The sequence below is a fragment of the Brassica oleracea genome, chromosome C9 (genome assembly GCF_000695525.1).
Source record: "Brassica oleracea var. oleracea cultivar TO1000 chromosome C9, BOL, whole genome shotgun sequence".
Taxonomy (NCBI): Eukaryota; Viridiplantae; Streptophyta; class Magnoliopsida; order Brassicales; family Brassicaceae; genus Brassica; species Brassica oleracea.
Genome location: NC_027756.1, coordinates 7,828,348 through 7,849,509, shown reverse-complemented (window position 1 = coordinate 7,849,509; position 21,162 = coordinate 7,828,348). Strand labels below are relative to the sequence as shown.

At 36.0% G+C, this 21,162-nt stretch overlaps 4 protein-coding genes across 4 annotated transcripts; all 4 read right to left on the bottom strand.

Annotated features, from left to right (window-relative positions):
* Nucleotides 1-3,276: 3,276 nt before the first annotated feature.
* On the bottom strand, nucleotides 3,277-6,014 carry LOC106319282 (MLO-like protein 7). Its single transcript, XM_013757566.1, has 14 exons — nucleotides 5,823-6,014; nucleotides 5,687-5,744; nucleotides 5,296-5,600; nucleotides 5,149-5,209; nucleotides 4,980-5,068; nucleotides 4,819-4,893; nucleotides 4,653-4,741; nucleotides 4,503-4,552; nucleotides 4,390-4,430; nucleotides 4,134-4,307; nucleotides 4,009-4,044; nucleotides 3,855-3,922; nucleotides 3,708-3,768; nucleotides 3,277-3,594 (listed from the first exon to the last, which is right to left on the bottom strand). Exons 1-14 carry the CDS (start codon nucleotides 6,012-6,014, stop codon nucleotides 3,277-3,279), a joined length of 1,617 nt encoding a protein of 538 aa, XP_013613020.1.
* A 1,658-nt stretch (nucleotides 6,015-7,672) lies between these two features.
* LOC106319281 (thioredoxin reductase 2-like) lies at nucleotides 7,673-10,459 on the bottom strand. The gene is made up of 4 exons (XM_013757565.1): nucleotides 9,443-10,459; nucleotides 8,914-8,970; nucleotides 8,684-8,822; nucleotides 7,673-8,561 (listed from the first exon to the last, which is right to left on the bottom strand). The coding sequence occupies exons 1-4, from the start codon at nucleotides 10,365-10,367 to the stop codon at nucleotides 7,778-7,780; spliced, it is 1,905 nt and encodes a 634-aa protein (XP_013613019.1). The 5' UTR covers nucleotides 10,368-10,459; the 3' UTR covers nucleotides 7,673-7,777.
* A 2,239-nt stretch (nucleotides 10,460-12,698) lies between these two features.
* On the bottom strand, nucleotides 12,699-14,706 carry LOC106319501 (thioredoxin reductase 2-like). The gene is given in 3 exon segments (XM_013757847.1): nucleotides 12,699-13,036; nucleotides 13,630-13,956; nucleotides 13,959-14,706. Coding segments are annotated over 3 exon segments (1,131 nt in total). The 5' UTR covers nucleotides 14,692-14,706; the 3' UTR covers nucleotides 12,699-12,965.
* A 306-nt stretch (nucleotides 14,707-15,012) lies between these two features.
* LOC106318233 (AT-rich interactive domain-containing protein 3-like) lies at nucleotides 15,013-20,233 on the bottom strand. Its single transcript, XM_013756121.1, has 13 exons — nucleotides 20,099-20,233; nucleotides 17,214-19,361; nucleotides 17,096-17,135; nucleotides 16,933-16,985; nucleotides 16,771-16,816; nucleotides 16,446-16,538; nucleotides 16,230-16,340; nucleotides 16,087-16,141; nucleotides 15,921-15,993; nucleotides 15,768-15,834; nucleotides 15,637-15,687; nucleotides 15,449-15,541; nucleotides 15,013-15,367 (listed from the first exon to the last, which is right to left on the bottom strand). The coding sequence occupies exons 2-13, from the start codon at nucleotides 19,346-19,348 to the stop codon at nucleotides 15,266-15,268; spliced, it is 2,919 nt and encodes a 972-aa protein (XP_013611575.1). The 5' UTR covers nucleotides 19,349-19,361; nucleotides 20,099-20,233; the 3' UTR covers nucleotides 15,013-15,265.
* Between the last annotated feature and the right edge of the window lie 929 nt (nucleotides 20,234-21,162).

Here is a 21,162-nt window from a genome sequence, read left to right as displayed (position 1 = left end):
TATATATATGACATGGTACACATGGTTACATATAATGGAATTGTTATACATTACCATTTGCGAGGAGTGAACTACACTTGATACATAAAACAAGATAATTATTTCTATTTGATATAGTATTGTATATATACGTATAACTTGGAACACAAAAGTACATTGAATGAAATATAAATTCTAAATACCTTACGATTGTTTCTACATCATAAAGAAGTGCAAAACGGAAGGGTACGTGAATGATTAACAATTTAAGCTATCATGTCACATAGCATAGACCGATCAAATAGTTCTACATATACTATGTTTGTCTCGATTCCAAACAAAATTACCATAGACTTCGATGTAAACAGATGAGTAAGACAAATCGGTAAAAGTTCAACCCTAAATCGATTCGGTGACCTCTGTCTACTAGATCCGACATGCAACCCAAAGTAGGGTTTATATTTAACAATTTAGATTTGACTAGGCTGGACTACATCCCAAATAGGGAAAAAGAGCATCGCAAGAATGGAATCTAAAGCACACACCCTAGAACTTACAGTATTGCAACAGATCTGAGACAAAGCGCCGATGTGAATGGGAAAAGGGCCAGTGTGCTCCTTCTCGCCGATTGGACTGTCACGACGTCTTCTCGTAATAGATTCCCGAAGTGGAGACGATGTCCCTTTGCAACACAATTAGAGAAAGAAATAAACTCAGAGAACACAGATAGTGGCGATGGGGAGGAGGGAAACGTGGTTCGAAGAGGTGGAGAAAATCGTGGATCAATTTCTCAAAATTTACCAAATAAAGGTAAAAGGAAAGATGTGAATATAATTTACACCACGAGTAATTTGAAACAGCTAATAACTAGGATTTTTTATTTTTATTTTCTTCAGGTTTCACCGGTAGAATGAAAGGGTATTTTGGCAATATTATAGGAAAGACAGATGGTGTATCGATATATTAGGGAAATTGGCTAGAAGGTGAATTATGGTGTTTTTTAGCGTCATATAGCCCAATTTCTCTTAGATTAATATCTATTTTGTGCCATTTTTGTCTATAGTATCCTTTAATATTTTTAAAAATAAATTTAATAAATAGTTTTACAAACAAAAACAAATTGGAAAAATAGTAACTATTGATAAAATACTGGACTCAGTGGTATTTTTTCAGTTCTAAAAATGTTTAAATCATAATTTTCAGATTTTGTTCTAAATAAAGTAGAAATGGCATTTCAACGAAGTAGAAAACGAAATCCACTTTTTTCATTGAATCTACAATGTTTAGAATACGTGATCAACGTAAATAAAAGTATTCTAAAAATATTTAGAATACACATTCTGCGTTTAACCTACCTATCTAAAATCTTTAGAAATCAAAATCTACACATTAATATAAATCTAAAACACGTGGAAACCGATTTCTACAGATTTACTGTAAACCTAAAACATGTAGAAATCAAAATCTACACATTACTATAATTCTAAAAACCTGTAGAAACCGATTTCTACATATTAGCTATATTATACGGATAAGAAATCAGTTCCTAAAAATATGAAAACAGAATATTTGGGAATATTCACTTTCATATTTTGAAAAAATCGATTTTTTCAAAAAAAACAAAAAAAAATTGGTAACCTTCTTCTCACGCCGTCTTCTATATTTCATTGATTGTTAACAAAAATTTCACATTATTTCTACCATGATTCATATCTATGCTTCCACGGATCGATCGGTCAATAATTTGAGATCGGTCGATCTGTATGAAATCGACCTTTGCCGATCGAGTGAAATGGACCAGATCTATCAGTATATGCTCCGCGTTTTTTTTGTTAAGCATAATGATCATGATCGATCCGTTCGACCTTGTAATTTCGGATAGATCGATCCCGCTTAATCGAACCCATTATTTATTATTTTTAAAAAATTGCAATTTTAAGGGCATTATTGCCTTTTTGAAAATAATTAGCCTAATGAGACATAAAGTATATGAGATTAGTCTAAAGGAACATAGTTATTATTTTTTTGCTCTAAAAAAACAATTTTTCCTTTTTTTTTTCTTTTCTGTAAGCAAATTCATGTTTTGTTTTCTCTTTGTTCTTTCCATAACCTGATAAACAAATACGTTTTATATTTCATAATGTATTTATTTACTATAGGTGTGACTGGTAACCATCCAAGAACATTAGGAATGAATAGGAAAATAATGAATATAAATAAAATTTTGGAAACAATGAAAAATGAGAGTTCCTTATCAAAATTAACAAGGAACACATTTGCATTATAATTATCAACAAAAAAAGAATGAGAGAGAATGAAGAGAAAAAAATATTTCTCATGAATGGTAATCTTTTTAAGGAACGTTAAGGAATGAAATGTTCCTCTCTATTCTCTTGGTTACCATTCGTTTCCAAGAAAATATGTGCAAAAGTATCATTTGTTTTCTTTCTTGAAACGAATTATCAATTTAATAACTAGTTAGTGAAAATTAGCAATGTTAAGGAGTGTTTTAGAGATCATATAAAAGTTAAAAGCTTTGGGAAAGGAAGGAGAAGCCTTATTTCCTAGTAGTCAAGTGTATAAACTATGAAGTAATGTAAACTAACAAGATCATTAATAAAGAAACAATAACTAACTAAGGATAAATTTCCTAAAAGACTTCTTGATGTCTTGGCCTGGGAGCTACTATTACGAGCCAGAGATCGAGTGAATTCACCACTCATGCCAACTGGATAAATTTATATGTTTTCAATCTTAGATAAACATTTGACTGGGCACGAGAAGAAGACAACTCATCTGATCTTCAGAAAGAGTTGGTTTACTGGAAGTAGTCCTTTGAGGACATGTTAAATGTGTCAGATCAACATAACTCTTTCATTAAATTGTACCATGTTAGCTTGTGTTTAGAGAAGAAAATGTCAGTTCTTCTTAATTACTAGCAGTATTTAGTTAAAGAATCCGGAGAACCATGTGTACTTCAGTTTTGTAACGTTAGTGGAAGTTGCTTATTAAAGTTAAATGAGGAAAATTCATTACATATCACATTTGAATACATATGCTATGATTCCTATGAACTAAGAAACAAAATGTCAAGAGATCAGTTAAGAAAACCATAACAGTATGGACTAAAGCTTCAAGTGTTTGGTATACCGGGCAAAATGGTCACACTAGTTAATGCTAAGGTAAAATCTAATCTGTCGTCTGTAATATAAATGAGTCTATTGTTGGCTAATCAGTAGAAACATTGTTTTCTCACAACATCTAAACCTTTAAGTAATAAAAGTACACTAAAAACAGCTAAGAATGGTGGAATGGCTTATGCTGTTCTTGAAACCTTTCAGTAGCATCCTCAGCACCAGCTTCAAGATCAGATATTTCTTCGTGTTCTTCTTCGTGTTTGTAGTATATGGCGTTAGAAGAGTGACCAGTGGTTTTGGAACGATGTAGAGTGGTTCCAGAGGAAGAGGGGGAGATGCTGAAACTCCCCGAACCACCAAGTGTTTTGCTAAGGAGCTTCTTTGCTTTTCCTTTCTTCATTTTGATATTTTTGTGCCACTTCTTCAATGCCTTTGCCATTTGTTCATCAAACGCTGCTTTCTTCATGTGTGAACCCATCTTCTCATACATCAACACAACATTTTATCATTTCATCGTTTCAACATTCAAGATTACTCTCATTAAGAGGCCACATAACTAGAATATTAAAAAAAATGTTGTTTACAAATTACCTGAGTCACCAGAGCGTACAACGGGAGAGTGATGTAGCTGCATAAGATCAAAGCCCCTAGGCTGCATATACATACATCCTCATATGTTTTTAAATAAAAGATTTCTATTGTAAGAAACATAATTAAGGGTTTGAATAACCGTTTTACCATAGAAAGAGTTTTATGACTACAAGGTTGAAATCCTTATGGAAGCATGATTTTAATCCAAAAGAATACTGCAAGCCCCAAGGTTCAGTATGTTATTTAGAAATATAATTCCAAAATATTTAAATTGAAAGGAGGTGCTTCTTGTTTTTGTTACCCATATCCAGAAGAAGTGTGTTATCTGGAAAGCATTCTGTAGAACACAGGAAATATATATTAATTATACAGTAACATAATAGAAGAACAAAGATGCTAAAGACATGGTTTTCATAGTGTTATTACCTGAAACAAGGAAAAGTGAATAAGATGAAGAAGCAGTTGAGGGCAATCCAACCAAAAGTATCGATCCGAACCTTGCACTAGAGGCATCCCCTGTACTACTACATGTGTCTCTACGATTTCTAGCGCCATTGTTGCCAAAATCGTTTGAAGCTTTGTTCCAACAGCTAAAATTATCTGTTACAAGACTTCTTATATTGAGACAAAAGAACTTACTCCATAGCAGGTTTAGCATAAGTAGAGAGAGGGATAGTCTTACTAGCACTGGAGGTATTGATGCCCAAAACAATGTTCTCCATCCTGGAAATTGAATAGATACACTTCATAATATGAACTGAATTTGAAAAATGTAAAGCCAGATGTGTAGCTCACCATTAACATTAAACAGCAAGAATATCACAAATGATGCCCAAAGAACTGGACTGCGGAGCAAAACAAAAAAAATATATATTAAGAAAACACTAATAGAAGATCAACCAAAATAATTTCATTTGCATATTATGTTTGTGGATTGTGTTGTACCTTATTCCAACTACTAACTTGAAATCATCCTCAAGAGATCTTTTGATATATCTCTGGAAGTTGAACTTTATTCCCGGAGCTAAATGAGCCTGATCAGACCACAATATTCACACATCAAGATTGCAACAATAAAGAAAAGGGGAAGGTGGAAGATTTTGAAACTCACAGAGATGAATCCGTGGCGCAGGGTCAAGTAATCTGTTCTTCCCACAGATACAAAGAACTGCCTGAAGAAGCACCCCTGCAAAGAGCTCAAAATATTCAAAATCATAACATCAAGAACACGTTTGATGCAATTGGAAGAGAAAGAAATAATAGTTTCTTTACAACGTAAAAGAAGAAAGGAATTGCTGTCCAGAAACTTGTATGCAATTTCACAAAAGAAGTCTCATGAGTGAGCCTAAGTCTTGTTTGATCTGCTCCACATCCAGAGAAAGTATTAAAGACATATTTTTTTTTAAAAGAGACATATCTCAGGGATTTGAACACAACTTACCAACAGAAAACTCATAATCATGAGATAATGTCTCTTGCTCCCACTTTTTCCATCCACGAATCTGCAACGTAGCCAACACAAAAATGAAGCCATCATTATTAACTCCATCAAACATCGATATACTGGTCAAAACTAGATTCTTCATACCTGAAGCCTACTAAGCATCATGGTTATTAAACTATAAAGAACATGAAAAATAGCCAAGAAGAACAACAAGATGTGAAGTTGGTGCAAGCCTTTCAAAGTTATTAGTGGCTCAGATCCATTTTTGCAATTCACAGACAAATCACCAGCAGCCAAAAGATGTTTGCTAAGAAACGGAGCCAGAGTGTTCGTCTTTTCAGATGGACATGGTAACATAGAGAGAGCAGCTTTCGAAGGAACACAGATCTTGAGAATGTATGTTTCTCCAAAGGTGAGTAATAAAGAAATGAATCCAAGAATCATCAGCTCTGCAGATTAATCAATCACCATTTTAAAAAAATTTCTTGAAAAACCAATTCAAGCTTTGTCATAATATCAATCAGTACTAACTAACCAGCTTTGATTTTCTCTAAGGCTTCGAGCAGAGAGTTTTTCTGCTTTTTCCATAACCACTGCGAAGAAACAAAGAAAGATGGTTCAGACATTGAGTGTTTGAACAAGAACATTTAAGAAGAAGAATGAAGACGGACATTGCCGAGTCTATGAAGACCCTTTTCAAGGAAATGGGAAATGATTATGAGAAATGTGCAGACGACCGCGACGGCCCAAGTGGGTGTCTGAGAGAGCGTTTTCTCGCTGGAGGGAGCTGCGGCGGCCGTAGCTCCACCGTGGAGCACAAGAAACCGTAACAAATATCTCTGACTCTTGCTTGTTGTGATCATGAGGGAAAAGGAGAGGTAGAAAGAAGGAAGACACAACTAACGTAGAGTTTAAAAAACTTATGTTAGTACTTTTTTGTACAACTGAAGTTGTATTTATTGTGAGGTTAATAAGAACCACAGTACACGTATATGTTTATATATATTCTTTGGTCATTTAAAACGTTAAATATCATAAATCAGAAAATTAAACAGTTTAGTGTTGACGAAGAAACAAGTGTGTAGTTTAGTTTTGTAACTTATCCCATTTAATTAGTGGAAGTTACTATGCGATATTCAACTGAGAATTGTATAGAAACTATGAATTAACCAACCAATATAACGAGAAACCCATTTTAGTTTTATTGAGCTATAGAGACTCGAATCCATTCGGATTAATTTAAACTGAAACTGCATAATCAGATCAAATAAAAAGTCCTCAAATGAGAAACAATTCAAGAGCAAACTGATCAAAGCTCTAACCCACCAGAGTTAGAGTAACCTTTTTAGTGAGATATTCGCTATATATATCTCATTAATATAATACTATTATGTTCTAATAAAATTTAAGTTAAGAAACTATATTAAAATGGGTAGGGATTTTTTAGGGTTCTTAAATTTTTTTTTTCTTCTTTTTTTATCTGATTTAAAAAAAAAAAAAAAACCAATCGCGGACCACCAAGTATCAGTGGGGTCCGCAAACAGTACAAGGACCAACGTAGATGTCTCTTAATTAACAAACTTTTCTCCTGGGTTTTACAATTTTTGTCCCCCCCCCCTTTAAGATTCCACCTAAGATACACCAATAATCTTGCTCTAAGTATCTTATTTCTATAATATTATTATATTATATTTGAATTTTATTGTAATTTTAGGAAAAAATAATTTTAAACTTATCTTAATTTAAAAAAATCTAAGAAAAATTTAAACATATGAAATTATATTTGAAATTTATTTAACTGTATTTGTTAACTTTTTTTATTTTTCTCATCTATCATAAGCCCAATAATAATACTAATAATTTATGTTTAAACTACTAAAGCAATTTATATATATATAATATAATAAAAGAGTTATAATATTAAAAATAATACAAGCAATCATAAATTAGAGAAAAAACTTATAAAAACAAAACTAAAAATGGTAGAACAAAATATTAAACCATAATCCAAATTATAATTAACTAAACCTTAATCTTACTGATGACGCCTATTTTCATCATGAAGTCAAATTTGATTGCCGAAAATATTTCCCATATTAGTAAGGCATATTTGTAGAGTCTGTAATTCACTTGTGCAAATGCTCACCCTTTAGATTTATATGAATTGTTCTTTTGCAGAGTATCATTTAGCATACATTTATTATGAAAGGTGAAATGAAAAAAGAACCTGAACTGAAAATATTGCCCATATTAGTAGGCATATTTGTAGAATAGAGTCTGTAATTCACTTGCCCAAAACCCTTTAGTATATGAATTGTTCTTTTGCAGAGCATCATTTAGCATACATTTTTTTTTTTAAAGTTCTTTCCTTATTTTGAACAAAACTTCCAAATTCTTGTAGAGATTCTTTTATTATTATTTTTGAATTTGAAGAAGTTTGCTTACTTGACCTTAGAAAGTGTTTATTACAAAGATGGAGATAATGATCAAGAGGTTGACAAAAAAAAAAAAAAAAAGATAATGATCAAGAGAAAGTCTTTGCACGCTAATATAACACCTTACCTACAGCATATATTACAAATATAATATAAGTTACGCGATAAACAATACAAGCTTAAGCTTAACATTACAACATTTCATCGATGAGTTTGTTCTTCAAAGTTTCTTCTTTTTCTGAAAGTTTTTCTGTTTTTCCCAGAAGGCTTCTAAGCAGCTCTATCCTTGATAGTTTATTTCTCTCAGCTATATCTTTCTCATTTAGAGCCCACAAGTTCTCTAGCCTTGATCGAGAGTTGGACTCCCTTTCTTCATTTGTTGTTTTAGTAGTAACAACATTCTCTTCATTTGTTGTTTTAGTAACAACATTCTCCCCTTCGCCCTTTGATGACTTCACACCAATAGGACGAGCCACCATAGCGTGTTCCTCTACATTACTTTTTGTATTAGAGCTTGAAGAAAATGTGCCCCCTTCATCCAATTTTGCTCGTTTTGAACTTCCACTACTCTTAGAACATTTTGAGATGTAACTATACCATTTTTGACTATGACGGAGCTTCCTCCATGCATGTTCAAGCGTGAATCTCTTTTTGCAATCGTCGAAGTAGAATTGGTATGCAACTTGGACAACATCATCTTCGGACTGGCCACTAGTTCTTTGTCTCAAAGCATGATCATAGCATTCAACAAACTTGCAAACACTATCATTTATTTTCTGCCACCTTTGCTTACAGTGACTGCTTTCTCGCTTTGGTAGACTTGCAGCTGCAGGACTTGATGAATAATATGCAGCAATTCTTTTCCAAAAAGAAGAAGCTCTTTGATCAGTAGCCACAATTATATATTTGTCTGTATTTAACCACGCATTAATAAGAACAACATCTTCAGCTGGGCTCCACTTGCATCTTGTTTCCCTACAATCATTGTTGTGCTCTTAGTTTTGTTCGGATCATTGTCTTCTCCACCCATATTATCATATTGGGTATTGTATTTTCGACCAAAAAAAGGTTCTCAAGTTTTTCATTTATTTTGTTACCTTCTACCCGTAGTTTCTCCATTATCTACCGTGAATGGAGTACTCGTAGATACTCCATTATATACCGTGAATGGAGTACTCGTAGATGCTCCATTATATACCGTGAGTGGAGTTGCTCTTACAACTTGACCAAGTTCAACTGCAAACGCACATAAAAAAACTCCCTCATCGTTATCATCTGTTTGACGGTTCTGCAAATGACACAGCATCCAATCTCTAATCACTCTTACCTTTTTGAGATCCAATCTCCTGTAAGTAATGCTCTGCATCCAAGGCGGCCATGCACCCTGCACCATCCATAAGTTGTGATCAGAGTTTCTTATGAAAGGTGAAATGAAAAACATTACACTTGAAGGTAATCACTGTCTAGAAAGGTATGCAAACTGGGTTTTGACGGAGACAAAATCAACTTAGGCCACCGAGAACAATCTGATTTCAACTTAGTTATCAGCGGTGAAAATTGCTAAATATGTCTGCTTCTTTTTTCTAGAAAGAGAACATAAAACCGATACTTGTAACAGTCTAATTTAACTTGCAGGCTCTAAAGACATCCAACCTAGAAACCATTTTGTTAAGTGAAATGATACAAAAAAAAACAAGTCACTTTGAGAACATGACAGCCCCATCAGAGAAAAAGCTAATGATATTCAAACACCTAAGTACCAAATACTACTTAGAGCATTATGTTAGGATATAACAAGCACATAGCATATTAGATGTTGCTTCTATGATTCTTGATTTCAAAACTCTAACTCATACCAGTTCCTGCAGCTGAGATGGCCTGCCTGTACTTCTTATCTTGCACATCTCCCGCAGCGAACACACCAGCCACGCTCGTCTTCGTAGTACCAGGCTTAGTCACAACGTAACCGTCTTCATCAAGCTCAAGCTGCCCATCCAAGAACTTCGTCGCTGGCTCATGCCCTATCGCAAAGAACAATCCAGAAGCTTTCAAATCAGACACATCACCAGTAACAACATTCTTCACCTTCAAACCTCCAAGAACGCCTTTCCCGTTCTCATCTCCGTACGCCTCAACCACCGAACCGTTCAAAATCACTTCAATCTTAGGGTTTGACAACGCTCTCTTCTGCATGATCTTAGACGCTCTGAACGTATCTCTCCTGTGGATTATATAAACCTTAGAACCATACTTAGTCAGAAAATTCGCCTCCTCCATAGCCGAATCGCCGCCGCCGATAACCACCAGAGGCTTGTCCCTGAAAATCGGAGCAGCTCCGTCGCACACGGCGCACGCCGAGATACCTCTGTTCCAGAAACCACCGGCGCCTTCACCAGATCCAGCGAAGCTGAGGCGCTTCGCCACGGCTCCCGTGGAGACGATCACGGCGTCGGCGAGGACGGTTCTCGTATTGGTGAACAGCTTAAACGGCTTCGAGGAGAAATCGACTTTGTTGACAGTCTCGGTGAAGATCTTGGTGCCGAATCGCTCCGATTGCTTACGGAACTTCGCGACGAGGTCGACGCCGAGGATGCCGTCGGGGAAGCCGGGGAAGTTCTCGACGTCGGTGGTGGTGGTTAATTGACCGCCGGGAGCGATGTCGTTAGCCATCCAGCCTTCGAAGAGGAGAGGCGTGAGCTCCGCTCTAGCTGCGTAGATCGCTGCTGTGTGGGCTGCGGGACCGCTTCCGACGATGCAGACCTTGGTTTTGTGGGTTTCCATGACGGCGGAGGACGGCGTGGAGAGAGCAGATCCGAGTAGAAAGCCGAACCTTAACCCGAACCCTGAAATGTGATGGGAATCGTTATTAAAAAAAATATTGGAACGGGTATTAAGAACTACTGGAACTTATCTCTACGTCCGTGCGGATATGAATTTTCGTTTAATGGTTATTTATTTAACTAAATGAAGTATTTGTAATATTTGATGTATTATATTCACCAAGTAAATAATTTTTTTTAGCATCTTAAAACATCTATTTACGATGAATATTCGATATCATATACAAAATTGAACAAATAGACGTAATTAGAGAATTGTAGACGATATATAAAAACAATGGTTATTAATGTAAAATATGAAAAAATATTATATCATGACTTAGTATGGCATAAAAGATTATAAATTAGTTATACATGTTTAAAAAAAATAAAATGATTTTTAAACTTCTATGAAAATTTTTAAACTTCTATGAAAAACATATAAAAAGGGTGATGAATTAGTCATCAAATTGTAAATAATTTCATACTTTTGTTAATAATAAATTATTTATAATCTTTGTTTTTCGTCAAGATAATTATTAAATGTTCATAACATTAATATGTTAAAATGTCATATTATGAAAGCCCATCTTGTAACCGTTTTTTTCCGGGAAGTATAACAAAAAAAATTACCCTTCTGTGTCGGTAAAAAATTAAAAAAAAATATCTCTATCTTTTTTAATGTTCAATTTGAAGCTTATTATGCGAAAATCATACGCAAATATAGGCAATTGGTTGGAATCTCTATATCTTTATATTCTTATAAATTTTAAATTTATTGTTTTCTCTTCTGCAATCAAGTCAATTACCAAAGTAATAGATTAATTGGTTGGAATCAAATCTATTCTTATAATTAGTGTAATTATGGTTACAGTTTCTATATGTAATAGGTACATTAAAGATACGACATTGAAGATATTCTGTTTTGATTAATAGAAGATATTGGATTTTGAGTTTGTATTTATTGATTTGTTTTTTTATAAAGCTTAGAAAATCAGTGGGATGATTGGTTGGTTGATACATCCTATAAAGAAAACGAAAACTATAGGTGGTTTGACTATTGTACATCGATCGATGCATGATGTAAGTTGACTATATAAAACTTGAGCATGATCATTTCAAACTAAAGTATATGCAGGTTATATGCATTTGTTATATTTGTTATATTGTAGTTAATATATTTTAAATATTACATAAGTCAAGTGATTCACGTTTTCGTAAAAATAAAATTCAAGTTCATTATTGGGTCGTACTCGTCCGTAATAAGCTACGTTAAATATGATGTATTTTTAGGTTCATTTAATGAAAACTCATTAATTTAACTGGAAAAGACAAGCATTAAAATAGGTAGGTTCATTTAATGACATTAAATTTAAATTTCATTAAGGAAAACTCATTAATTTAACTGGAAAAGACAAGCATTAAAATAAGTAGTTTAATTTAATTCTCAGTGACATGGAAGTGTAAATAAGTTAGAAAACTTATGAGTATTTTTTAATGGATACTCCTCTTTTAATAATATAGATGCGTTTGGGTATAACTGGACAGAACCAGTAAAATCTGAAATATCTGAAATTAATTAAATATATTTATTTTTATATACGTTAAACTAATTTAAATATTTTAAAGATTTGGTAGTTTTTCTTTTAAAAAAAAATTATTAGTTATTTTAGATGGTTTAACAAGTTTTAAATTAAATTATTTAAATATTTTTAGTTTTTTTAAACAATTTTAAACAATTCCAGATATTATTTATAAAGCGGAAAAATGAACCGAACCCGGTCCACAAGTTAATAAAATCCAAAGAGAATTTATAAATATAGTACAAAAAATCATATAATTAACTAGAGACCGAGATAAATTCAAAAGAAAACTAAAGTGAAAAAATCAAATAATATCTCTATCCGACAAATAAGAAAGAAAAAAATTTGATCTAAAAGATAAAAGGTAGAATTAATATTATCTAAATTAAAAAAAAAATTTAATTTTATATATTATCTAAACAAAAATATTATTAACTATACAACTAACCATATTTCAATCAATTAAAAATGAAAAATATACGACATTTATTTAACTATGATTTCATAATCTTCTTTAATTTTGATAAGAAAGAATTATTAAGTATTTTAAAAATATGAATTTTGAAATGCAATAAAAAGGCAAAATATGTCTAAATGTTATAATTAAATTTTAAGTCGTGTAGATTACAAACATTATTATATATTTTATTCTTTTCTCTAAATAATTGAACAATATATCTAGAAATCCATTTTAGTTTTATTGAGCTATAGAGACTCCAAATCCAATCGGTTCAATTCAAACTGGTTTACACAATCAAATAAAATAAAATGCCCTCACATGAGGAACAAATCAAGAGCAGATTGCTCAAATCTGTGACCCACTAAAGAGATACAACTTGGCACAAACTCCAGAATCAAGTTCAACTGCAAACGCTTAAAACTCTACTCAAACCCCCTCATTAAGTTCGACAGTTCTGCAAATGACACTGCAAATAAGAGAGAGCAACTTATTAATAGGTCCTTCACCTACACCCTCTCTAATCACTTTTACCCTCCTGAGATCCAATCTCCTGTAAGTAATGCTCTGCGTCCAAGGCCGCCATACACCCTACACCAATCCGTAAGTTGTGATCAGTGTTGCATATGAAAGTGGAAATTAAAAAGATAAATCACTGTCTAAAAAGGTATCCGAAAATTGAGTTTGACGGAAACACAATTATCCTAGGCCCCCCTAAACAATATGATTTCAACTTGGTCATCAGCAGTGAAAATAGCTTAATATGTCTGGTTCTTCTTGTGGCAAGATGAAAAATCTTTATATCCATACTTGAAATAGTCTAATTTTAACTTAGTCTCTCAAGAAATCTTACCTAGATCAACTAATGATCAATACAGTGTATAAGAATAGTAGAGAAGCTTCTAACGCCAAAAAAAATGAACCACTCTATACGAAAGACAAATCATGCCTACTCTACTTTTTGTTAAGCGAATCCAATGATATACAAAAAGTCACTTTTAGAACACGAAAGGGCCCATCATAAAAAGCTAATGACTTACAAACACCTAACGACCATATGCATTATGCTAGTAGATAACAACAGCATATCAGATGCTGCTTCTATGATACATTTCAGTAATGATTTCAAAACGGTGATTCATTGTACATGAAAGAAAAGATAAAAAGAGAAGCAAAGAACGAACCAGTTCCTGCAGCTGTAATAGCCTGCCTATACTTCTTATCTTGAACATCTCCAGCAGCAAACACACCAACCACACTCGTCTTAGTTGTACCAGGCTTAGTCACCACATAGCCGTCTTCATCAAGCTCAAGCTGCCCATCCAAGAACTTCGTCGCTGGCTCATGCCCTATCGCAAAGAACAATCCCGACACCTTCAAATCAGACACATCGCCAGTAACAACGTTCTTCACCTTCAAACCCCCAAGAACGCCTTTCCCGTTCTCATCTCCGTACGCCTCAACCACCGAAGAGTTCCAAATCACTTCAATCTTAGGGTTCGACAACGCGTCTGCTGCATGATCTTAGACGCCCTGAAGGTATCCCTCCTGTGGATAATGTAAACCTTGGAACCATACTTAGTCAGAAAATTCGCTTCCTCCATAGCCGAATCTCCGCCGCCGATAACCACCAGAGGCTTGTTCCTGAAAATCGGAGCAGCTCCGTCGCACACGGCGCACGCCGAGATACCTCTGTTCCAGAAACCACCGGCGCCTTCACCAGATCCAGCGAAGCTGAGGCGTTTCGCCACGGCTCCCGTGGAGATGATCACGGCGTCGGCGAGGACGGTTCTTGAATCGGTGAACAGCTTAAACGGCTTCGAGGAGAAATCAACCTTATTAACCGTCTCGGTGAAGATCTTGGTGCCGAATCGCTCAGATTGCTTACGGAACTTCTCCACGATCTCGATGCCGAGGATACCTTCGGGGAAGCCGGGGAAGTTCTCGACGTCGGTGGTTGTGGTTAATTGACCGCCGGGAGCGATGTCGTTAGCCATCCATCCTTCGAAGAGGAGAGGCTTGAGCTCTGCCCTAGCTGCGTAGATCGATGCCGTGTGCGCTGCGGGACCGCTTCCGACGATGCAGACCTTGGTTTTGTGAGTTTCCATGGCGGCGGGAGATGAAGAGGACGCGGAGGAGGCTAGAGACGGCGCGTTTAGAGCAGACGCGGAGAGAGCAGATACGAGTAGAAAGCCTCCTGCTCTGCTTAATAATAATTTTAATTGGCTCATAGAGATCCAACACATCTTCCGCAGAAACCAAAAAAAAAAATTGAATAATTGGACCACCTTTATTTGAATTTACTTTTTCAGTTTGACCAATTATGCTTTAATAAAATATTTGTTTCTATAAGAAGAAATTGAAGTTTTCATATTGGGAACTATTGTTACATATGCAACGATTTGGAACATCATTGTAACACGAATGGAATCGTTTTTTTTTTTATGATCAATCACGAATATATTACTTTTCTTTATTTGAAGGAAGACAAACACAAAGACGTGAGAGAATAAATGTACATAAACAACAAAGAAAATAAGAACACAAATACTGAAAAAGGTTGTAGATTTGTGTTTCTTAATAGAAAATGTTTAAAGAACTTGTGGTACTTGCTGAGTTTAAGAATTTAATCAAAGAGAATAGAGATGATAAACTAGATGGCCTAGTTAAAGTTATCCTAAAGTGGGTTCTCAGGTTGTGTTATGCTCTCAAGTCTCAATCATGATAATATACAGAAAACATCCTCACAACTACTTTTAAACATTCTTCTCCCTTCTCTCTTGGATCTTCTTCAAGGCTTTGTTAAACTGTAAAATGTTTCTAATCAGATTGCTCGAGTGGCACACGGACGAACAACTGGCCGTTCAGGGTCACCACAGCCGATGTATGATGAGGATCAATTCTTGTCGGCAAACTCACGACCTACAATTCAAGAGAAATTTAACAAAAATGTCATTCAACAATCTATATATATAAGTGTTGAATTTGCCTAAGGAGCATTACCTTCTTGAAAGGAGTAGCTCCCCAGGGATTCATAGGGTTCTCCGGTTCGCCACTTATTACCAACCGCCCTGCCGGATCTGATTGGACTCGGACCTGTGTTATTATTTGCCAAGATAAGTTGTTGACACGTAAACAAAACAGAGAAGTACACAGATTCTGTTCCAAGTGTGTGAGTGAGAGAGCTAAACCTCTTCACGGACTAGTCCTGGGACTAATGCATACACCTCAAAGCAATCTTGCTGCGAATATTAGACGAGAATACTAATTAATATAATATAAATAAAACTAATTTGCTCAAATTTTCAAGAAAGTAGCATACCGTCCTCTGCACGTTAATCTTTACCCAGTCAGCTGGTGGTCCAACATCAACAACTGTCACATCCAACCTAAGAAGAAGAACAAAACGGAATCAGGATTTCAAATGTGAAGTATCACCTCCCGAAAACTCAGAGTACAAAACTAATAACCATACATAGGATTAGACACTTGAATAGCATGTTTTGCAACATGTTCAGTAGACGATAGCCTCTTGCGTTTAAGCAAACCTGATGACATTGTGAGAATGTTAGTAATAACTGAGTCAAAGCTTCAATAATACAAATGGAAACAGAGACTTCTTCATCGAACAGAACTCATACCAGGGGGTGTTCCTATCTGTTTTTCGCGCTTTTGATGAAGAACTAAATTCTTATCCTACAGTTACAAAATAGCGCGCGGTTCAGAAGATGATAACAACAAAGGTGAAAGGTCTAGAGTTGAAAGATACAAGATTCCGTCGGACCTTAAATGCAGGGTCATCATTAACTTCACCGTTCCCATTAAGACGCTGTGAATGCCAACCTTGCATAGCACGTGCTGCTGCGTCTCTCCTCGCTCTACCAGATCCAGAAGCCTGCATGACCGCAGGTTTAAGTTATAAACACACAAAACATTAATCATAAGAAGAAGATCAAACAAAAAAACTACAGACGCATGATATAATGTTCAAGAAACTTACCTGATTATCAATATTCATTGGTTCTGGTTCAATAGCAAGGGGTATCTGTACTTCACCCACGAAAACTTTATGCCGCTCATATTCAAGAAGAGCCTGAAAAATAAATAAGAAACGATATAACATAAATAAGGTTACAAGATGTTAATGGATATTAAGGAAATATATCTCCAAAGGATTCACACTTGCTCTTTGTTCAATCATTTAAATTATCTCAAAGAGGGAGCTGAAGCATAGAGCCCCATGCCAGTGTACACACAAGCCACGTTATTTGGGAAAAAAACAGAGAATGGAGATCAACAAAGAGGGTGGAAATATAATCTCGCACCTTTTCGTAGAAACCTCGGAAAGTCCATGACACTGTTGTACATGTCCTGGACAAGCAAATGAGCAACTAATTTGAACAAACTCTTGGTAATATGCAGATAAAATCAAAATCAACTAATAAGAAAAGAGCAAGGCCAATGGTAAAAGACAAAAATCTTCTTACTTTGGGGGCCTGAAAGACTCTCCTACTTGCCGCCATAGTTTGCATCCAGTAACCTATTCAAAATAAAGTATAATTTTAATCATGAACGAAATGCAAAGGCCAAATTTTCTCGTCAACGAAGATGCTATATCGTTCATCAGGCGCATTGACAGTGGGGGCGTACCTTGTCATAGCCCCCCAATCTAATTACAGCTCTCCACAACCTTGCGCCAAAGAAAATGAATGAATATCAGCTTCCACTGAAATTGTTAAAACACAATAAGATGGGGGAGTAAGCTTACTTAAGGCAGTTTAGTCCCTCTCCATAAAATTTTGGAGGTTTGAAGTCCATGTTTCTCTCTCTAAAGAAGTGACCCAGTTCTTTCATAAAAGCAGCTTGATCCTCCTCCGTTCCAGATTCATAGCCCTCCGACGTATCATCCAACAGAAAAGAGCGTTTTGGGCTCATGGGCCTATCCAAACCAGGTGGTGGCGGACCTATTTTATGGACCCCCTTATTCAAACCCCCACTTGCCCCCACTTCAGACTTCGTATCAGAAGATGCAACATAAGGAGGACCAGGTTCACGTCTCACTGACGCACTCTCATTATCAGCATCACTCCCCTCGGGTACTAATACTATAGAATAGTCTTTATTTTCAGCATTAGTAGGAGCCTCGACACTGACTTCGTTGTTATTTGGAGGATCAATACTAGCATCAGTAACCAAAATAGAATCAGGGACGTCGACTTCCATGTCTTCCATACGTTCAGCCTCAAGAGTAGCAACTCCTTCGTTATGGTTAGGTGAAGTCTGGGTAGCGGGCAAGAGAGATAACCCTTTGTCACTGTCTCCCGAAACTCCAGCAGCCAACACATCAGAGTTTTGGTCATTTTCTGTCAAATTTTCAGTGGCAGACATGTCTGGCTCTTTTTCCACGTTTACTGAGGTTTCTATGAGAGGCTCGGATGGCTTATTCTCCAGATTTGACTCGGTCTCAGAAACAGGCACATCTGGCTCTTTTTCATTCTCCGTTGTGGTTCCTTCATCATGATCCACTGGCTCACTTACATGGTCAGCCAAGTTCATATTGTTAGCCTCGCCCTTGTCTAGCCTCTCATTGTTCTCCTCAACATCTTTGGTGTCAGCAGTTACTGGAGACTCGTTATGATCTCCTGAGGATATCATGTCATGTTCTTCTGCAGCTTTGTCCTGCTCCATTACAGTATCAGCATGATGAAGGGGTGATCCTTTTTCCTCCGAGAGTTTGGTATCAGGAGTGACTGTAACCTCGTTGTGATCTTCTGAGGATGCCATGTTATGTTCTTCCGCAGGATTATCCTGCTCCATCACAGAATTGGCATGACGATGCGGCGATTCTTTTCCCTCCGAGATTTTGGTATCAGGAGTGACTGTAACCTCGTTTTGGTCTACTGAGGATGCCATGTTATGTTCTACTTCTACCGCAGGTTTGTCCTGCTCCATCACAGTATCAGCATGATGAAGGGGTGATCCATTGTCCTCCGAGAGTTTGGTATCAGGAGTGACCGTAATCTCGTTAAAGTCTCCTGAGGATGCCATATCATGCTCTTCTGCAGGTTTGTCCTGCTCCATCACAGTATCAACATGATGACGGGGTGATCCTTTGTCCTCCAAGAGTTTGGTATCAGGAGTGACTGTAATCTCGTTCAGCTCTCCTGAGGATGCCATGTCCTGTTCTTCTGTAGCTTTGTCCTGATCCATCACAGTATTAGCATGATGATGTGGCGATCCTTTATCCTCTGAGAGTTTGCTATAAGGTCCTGTGGCCGTTTCTTCATGGACTACTGGAGTATCTTTGTCAACCATGACAGAATCTTTGTCATTCTTCAAGACACCCGAACTTACTTCGCTGGACCCAATGTTCCGTTCAACATTGTCTTCCACAGTAGCCTTGCTTAACCCTCCTTCAGGATTTATAGCCACTGAAGAAGGAGGACTTAGATGCGGGCTAGTCTCTAATTGGGTATTCTTCTCATCATCAGTCTTTGGTACATCATCATCACCGTCGTCCTCCTTTTCAAGGATAGAAACATGAGAAATACCTTCTTCAATGATCATGGGAGAAGAAGGATCCTTAGGTTCGCTTACTGGATCTTCCTCTCCGACTGTCTCTCCTGGATTCTTATTCTCGGTTTCCATAGCAGTATCCTGACTTTGTTCTTCAGTCTCCATTCCCTTAATGGTTTCCACAATGTTATCCTGAGTTTGCTCTTCAGTCTCAGTTTCCTTATTGGTTTCCACAACGTTATCCTGAGTTTTCCCTTTAGTCTCAACTTCCTTATTGGTTCCCACAACAGTATCCTGAGTTTGCCCTTCAGTCTCAATTTCCTTGTCTGTGCCCTGTTCAACTCTCTCACTCTCCATTTCTGTTATATTCTCCAATGCCGATTCCATTATAGCAGCATACCTATACCAATTCACGCATACAAGGATTTAATGAAATACGAATTGCATAGAAACAAAAGAAATGAACACAGCCGCATTGAAGCTAATAATTTAGATATACCCCCAAATCAGAAAAAGGTAAATCTGGTACACACTAGAGAAGTACAAACAAGTGGGAGCCCGGGAAAACATCTTAAAGGTTTATTGATCATTGGCCTTAGTAGGAGAGGTAAATTCAACAAATCTACAGGAAAAGTCTGGTTCTCACTTAGGTTTTGGTTAACTATTCTAGATTGAAATAGAGATGGAGAAGCGTTTCAGCAGCATAGGTGTTTTATATAAACAAGAAATATAGCAATGTCCAAGCGTCAACGAAGAGGAAAACTCAAAGCAAAGAGACAAGTGAAGGCATAAGTAACAAAGCAAGAACCCATTTTTCCCTTTATGAAGGCGTTTCAAGAAAACGCAAAAAGGTTGCACGTTTGCCTTCTTGACTTCTCACATCTCTAAACCAACCCATTAGAAACCAATGCTCAAATTTCAGTTTAACAGTAGTAAACATATGCCAATAAAGACTCAAAATTTCGACGAGGGGATACTAACAAACAACAAAATTGAAATGAAAATTTTTCTATTTACGCAGTCAATTTCAGATTTCTAACAAAAGAATACGATTTTACAAAACCTCTATTCGCGAATCTCGGATTCATTACAAATAATTAAAAAAATGGGAATTCGGAATAGAAATCGAGAACATACCTCGCGGAAGAAAGGGAAGTAGATAGGGAGAGAGACGACGACAAGGTTGATGAATTTTCGCAGTGACTGGAAAACACTCTTTTCGTCCTCCGCCTTCCTCCACCGAATCAAAAATTGGAACAAAGCTTAAGCGAAATCGAGGGTTTCAATTTGAACGGTTTTTTTTTTCTTCCCTCTTTAGCTTTTGGGCTCAGAGGCTTAACCTAATCTCGGCCCAATTTCTTCTGTGTTAATGGATACAACTTAATAATTAACCTTCTGACCATATTAAAAATAAAAAATATACTTATCGCAGTGTTGAAAATGGAGGAGGCGCTGTAGTTTTTTACTTTATAATCAATATGGGTCCCACTATCACTATGCACGCATAGTAACTTCAACTTTTTCGCTTCTATATAAATCGATCATTTCGATCGATTGTAATACACAATTCCTTCTCCCTCTAATAACAAATCTTCTCTTGTTATCAGTGTTATCTTCTCTTACGGGTATAAATATTTACTCTTATTTAAATTTCTCAATACTATAAAATCATAAGTTATTTTATAACACATTATCAGCACGATCACTCTGCGATTCGGTAAGATTTATTTGTATCATTTATACCCTGTTATAATAGTCGGTATACCGCCTCTACTATTATTTATATCATGTAAAAATGGCCGGAATACCGCCTATATTATTTACTAGTAATTTAATTTATTTATTGGTCGGCCGAGCCGCCTTATATCCTGTTTATTATTAATTAGTCGGCCGAGCCGCCATATAATTTATTTATTACTCTGCATTGATCGGCTGAGCCGTCGCATGATTTGTTGTCATAACATAAATATTTTATTGTCATAATTTTTTACTTTTATGAAATTTTATAGATTTGATTGACCGTTTAATACGATATTTTCAGACTGATTTTTAGTGCACTCGATTTAACCCCAACGGTCACAAAGAAATTTTTTCAAAAATTTCCCCTTTCTCCAACGGTCATGAACAGTAATTTTCATCTATAAATACAACTCATTTTCACTCCATTTCATCATCCAAAACATTTCATCTTCTCTCAAAAA

Coding starts and splice junctions, on each gene's coding strand:
- LOC106319282 (XM_013757566.1), bottom strand. CDS start 6,014: ATGATCACAACAAGCAAGAGTCAGAGATATTTGTTACGGTTTCTTGTG. Junction 4,431..4,502: donor CTTGCTGTTTAATGTTAATG/GTGAGCTACACA, acceptor TTCAATTTCCAG/GATGGAGAACATTGTTTTGG. Junction 3,923..4,008: donor CACACTTCTTCTGGATATGG/GTAACAAAAACA, acceptor TGGGGCTTGCAG/TATTCTTTTGGATTAAAATC.
- LOC106319281 (XM_013757565.1), bottom strand. CDS start 10,367: ATGGAAACCCACAAAACCAAGGTCTGCATCGTCGGAAGCGGTCCCGCA. Junction 8,823..8,913: donor GGAGATTGGATCTCAAAAAG/GTAAGAGTGATT, acceptor GTGCGTTTGCAG/TTGAACTTGGTCAAGTTGTA. Junction 8,562..8,683: donor GGAGAAACTACGGGTAGAAG/GTAACAAAATAA, acceptor CAATGATTGTAG/GGAAACAAGATGCAAGTGGA.
- LOC106318233 (XM_013756121.1), bottom strand. CDS start 19,348: ATGGAATCGGCATTGGAGAATATAACAGAAATGGAGAGTGAGAGAGTT. Junction 15,994..16,086: donor ACAGATAGGAACACCCCCTG/GTATGAGTTCTG, acceptor CAATGTCATCAG/GTTTGCTTAAACGCAAGAGG. Junction 15,835..15,920: donor ATTCAAGTGTCTAATCCTAT/GTATGGTTATTA, acceptor TCTTCTTCTTAG/GTTGGATGTGACAGTTGTTG.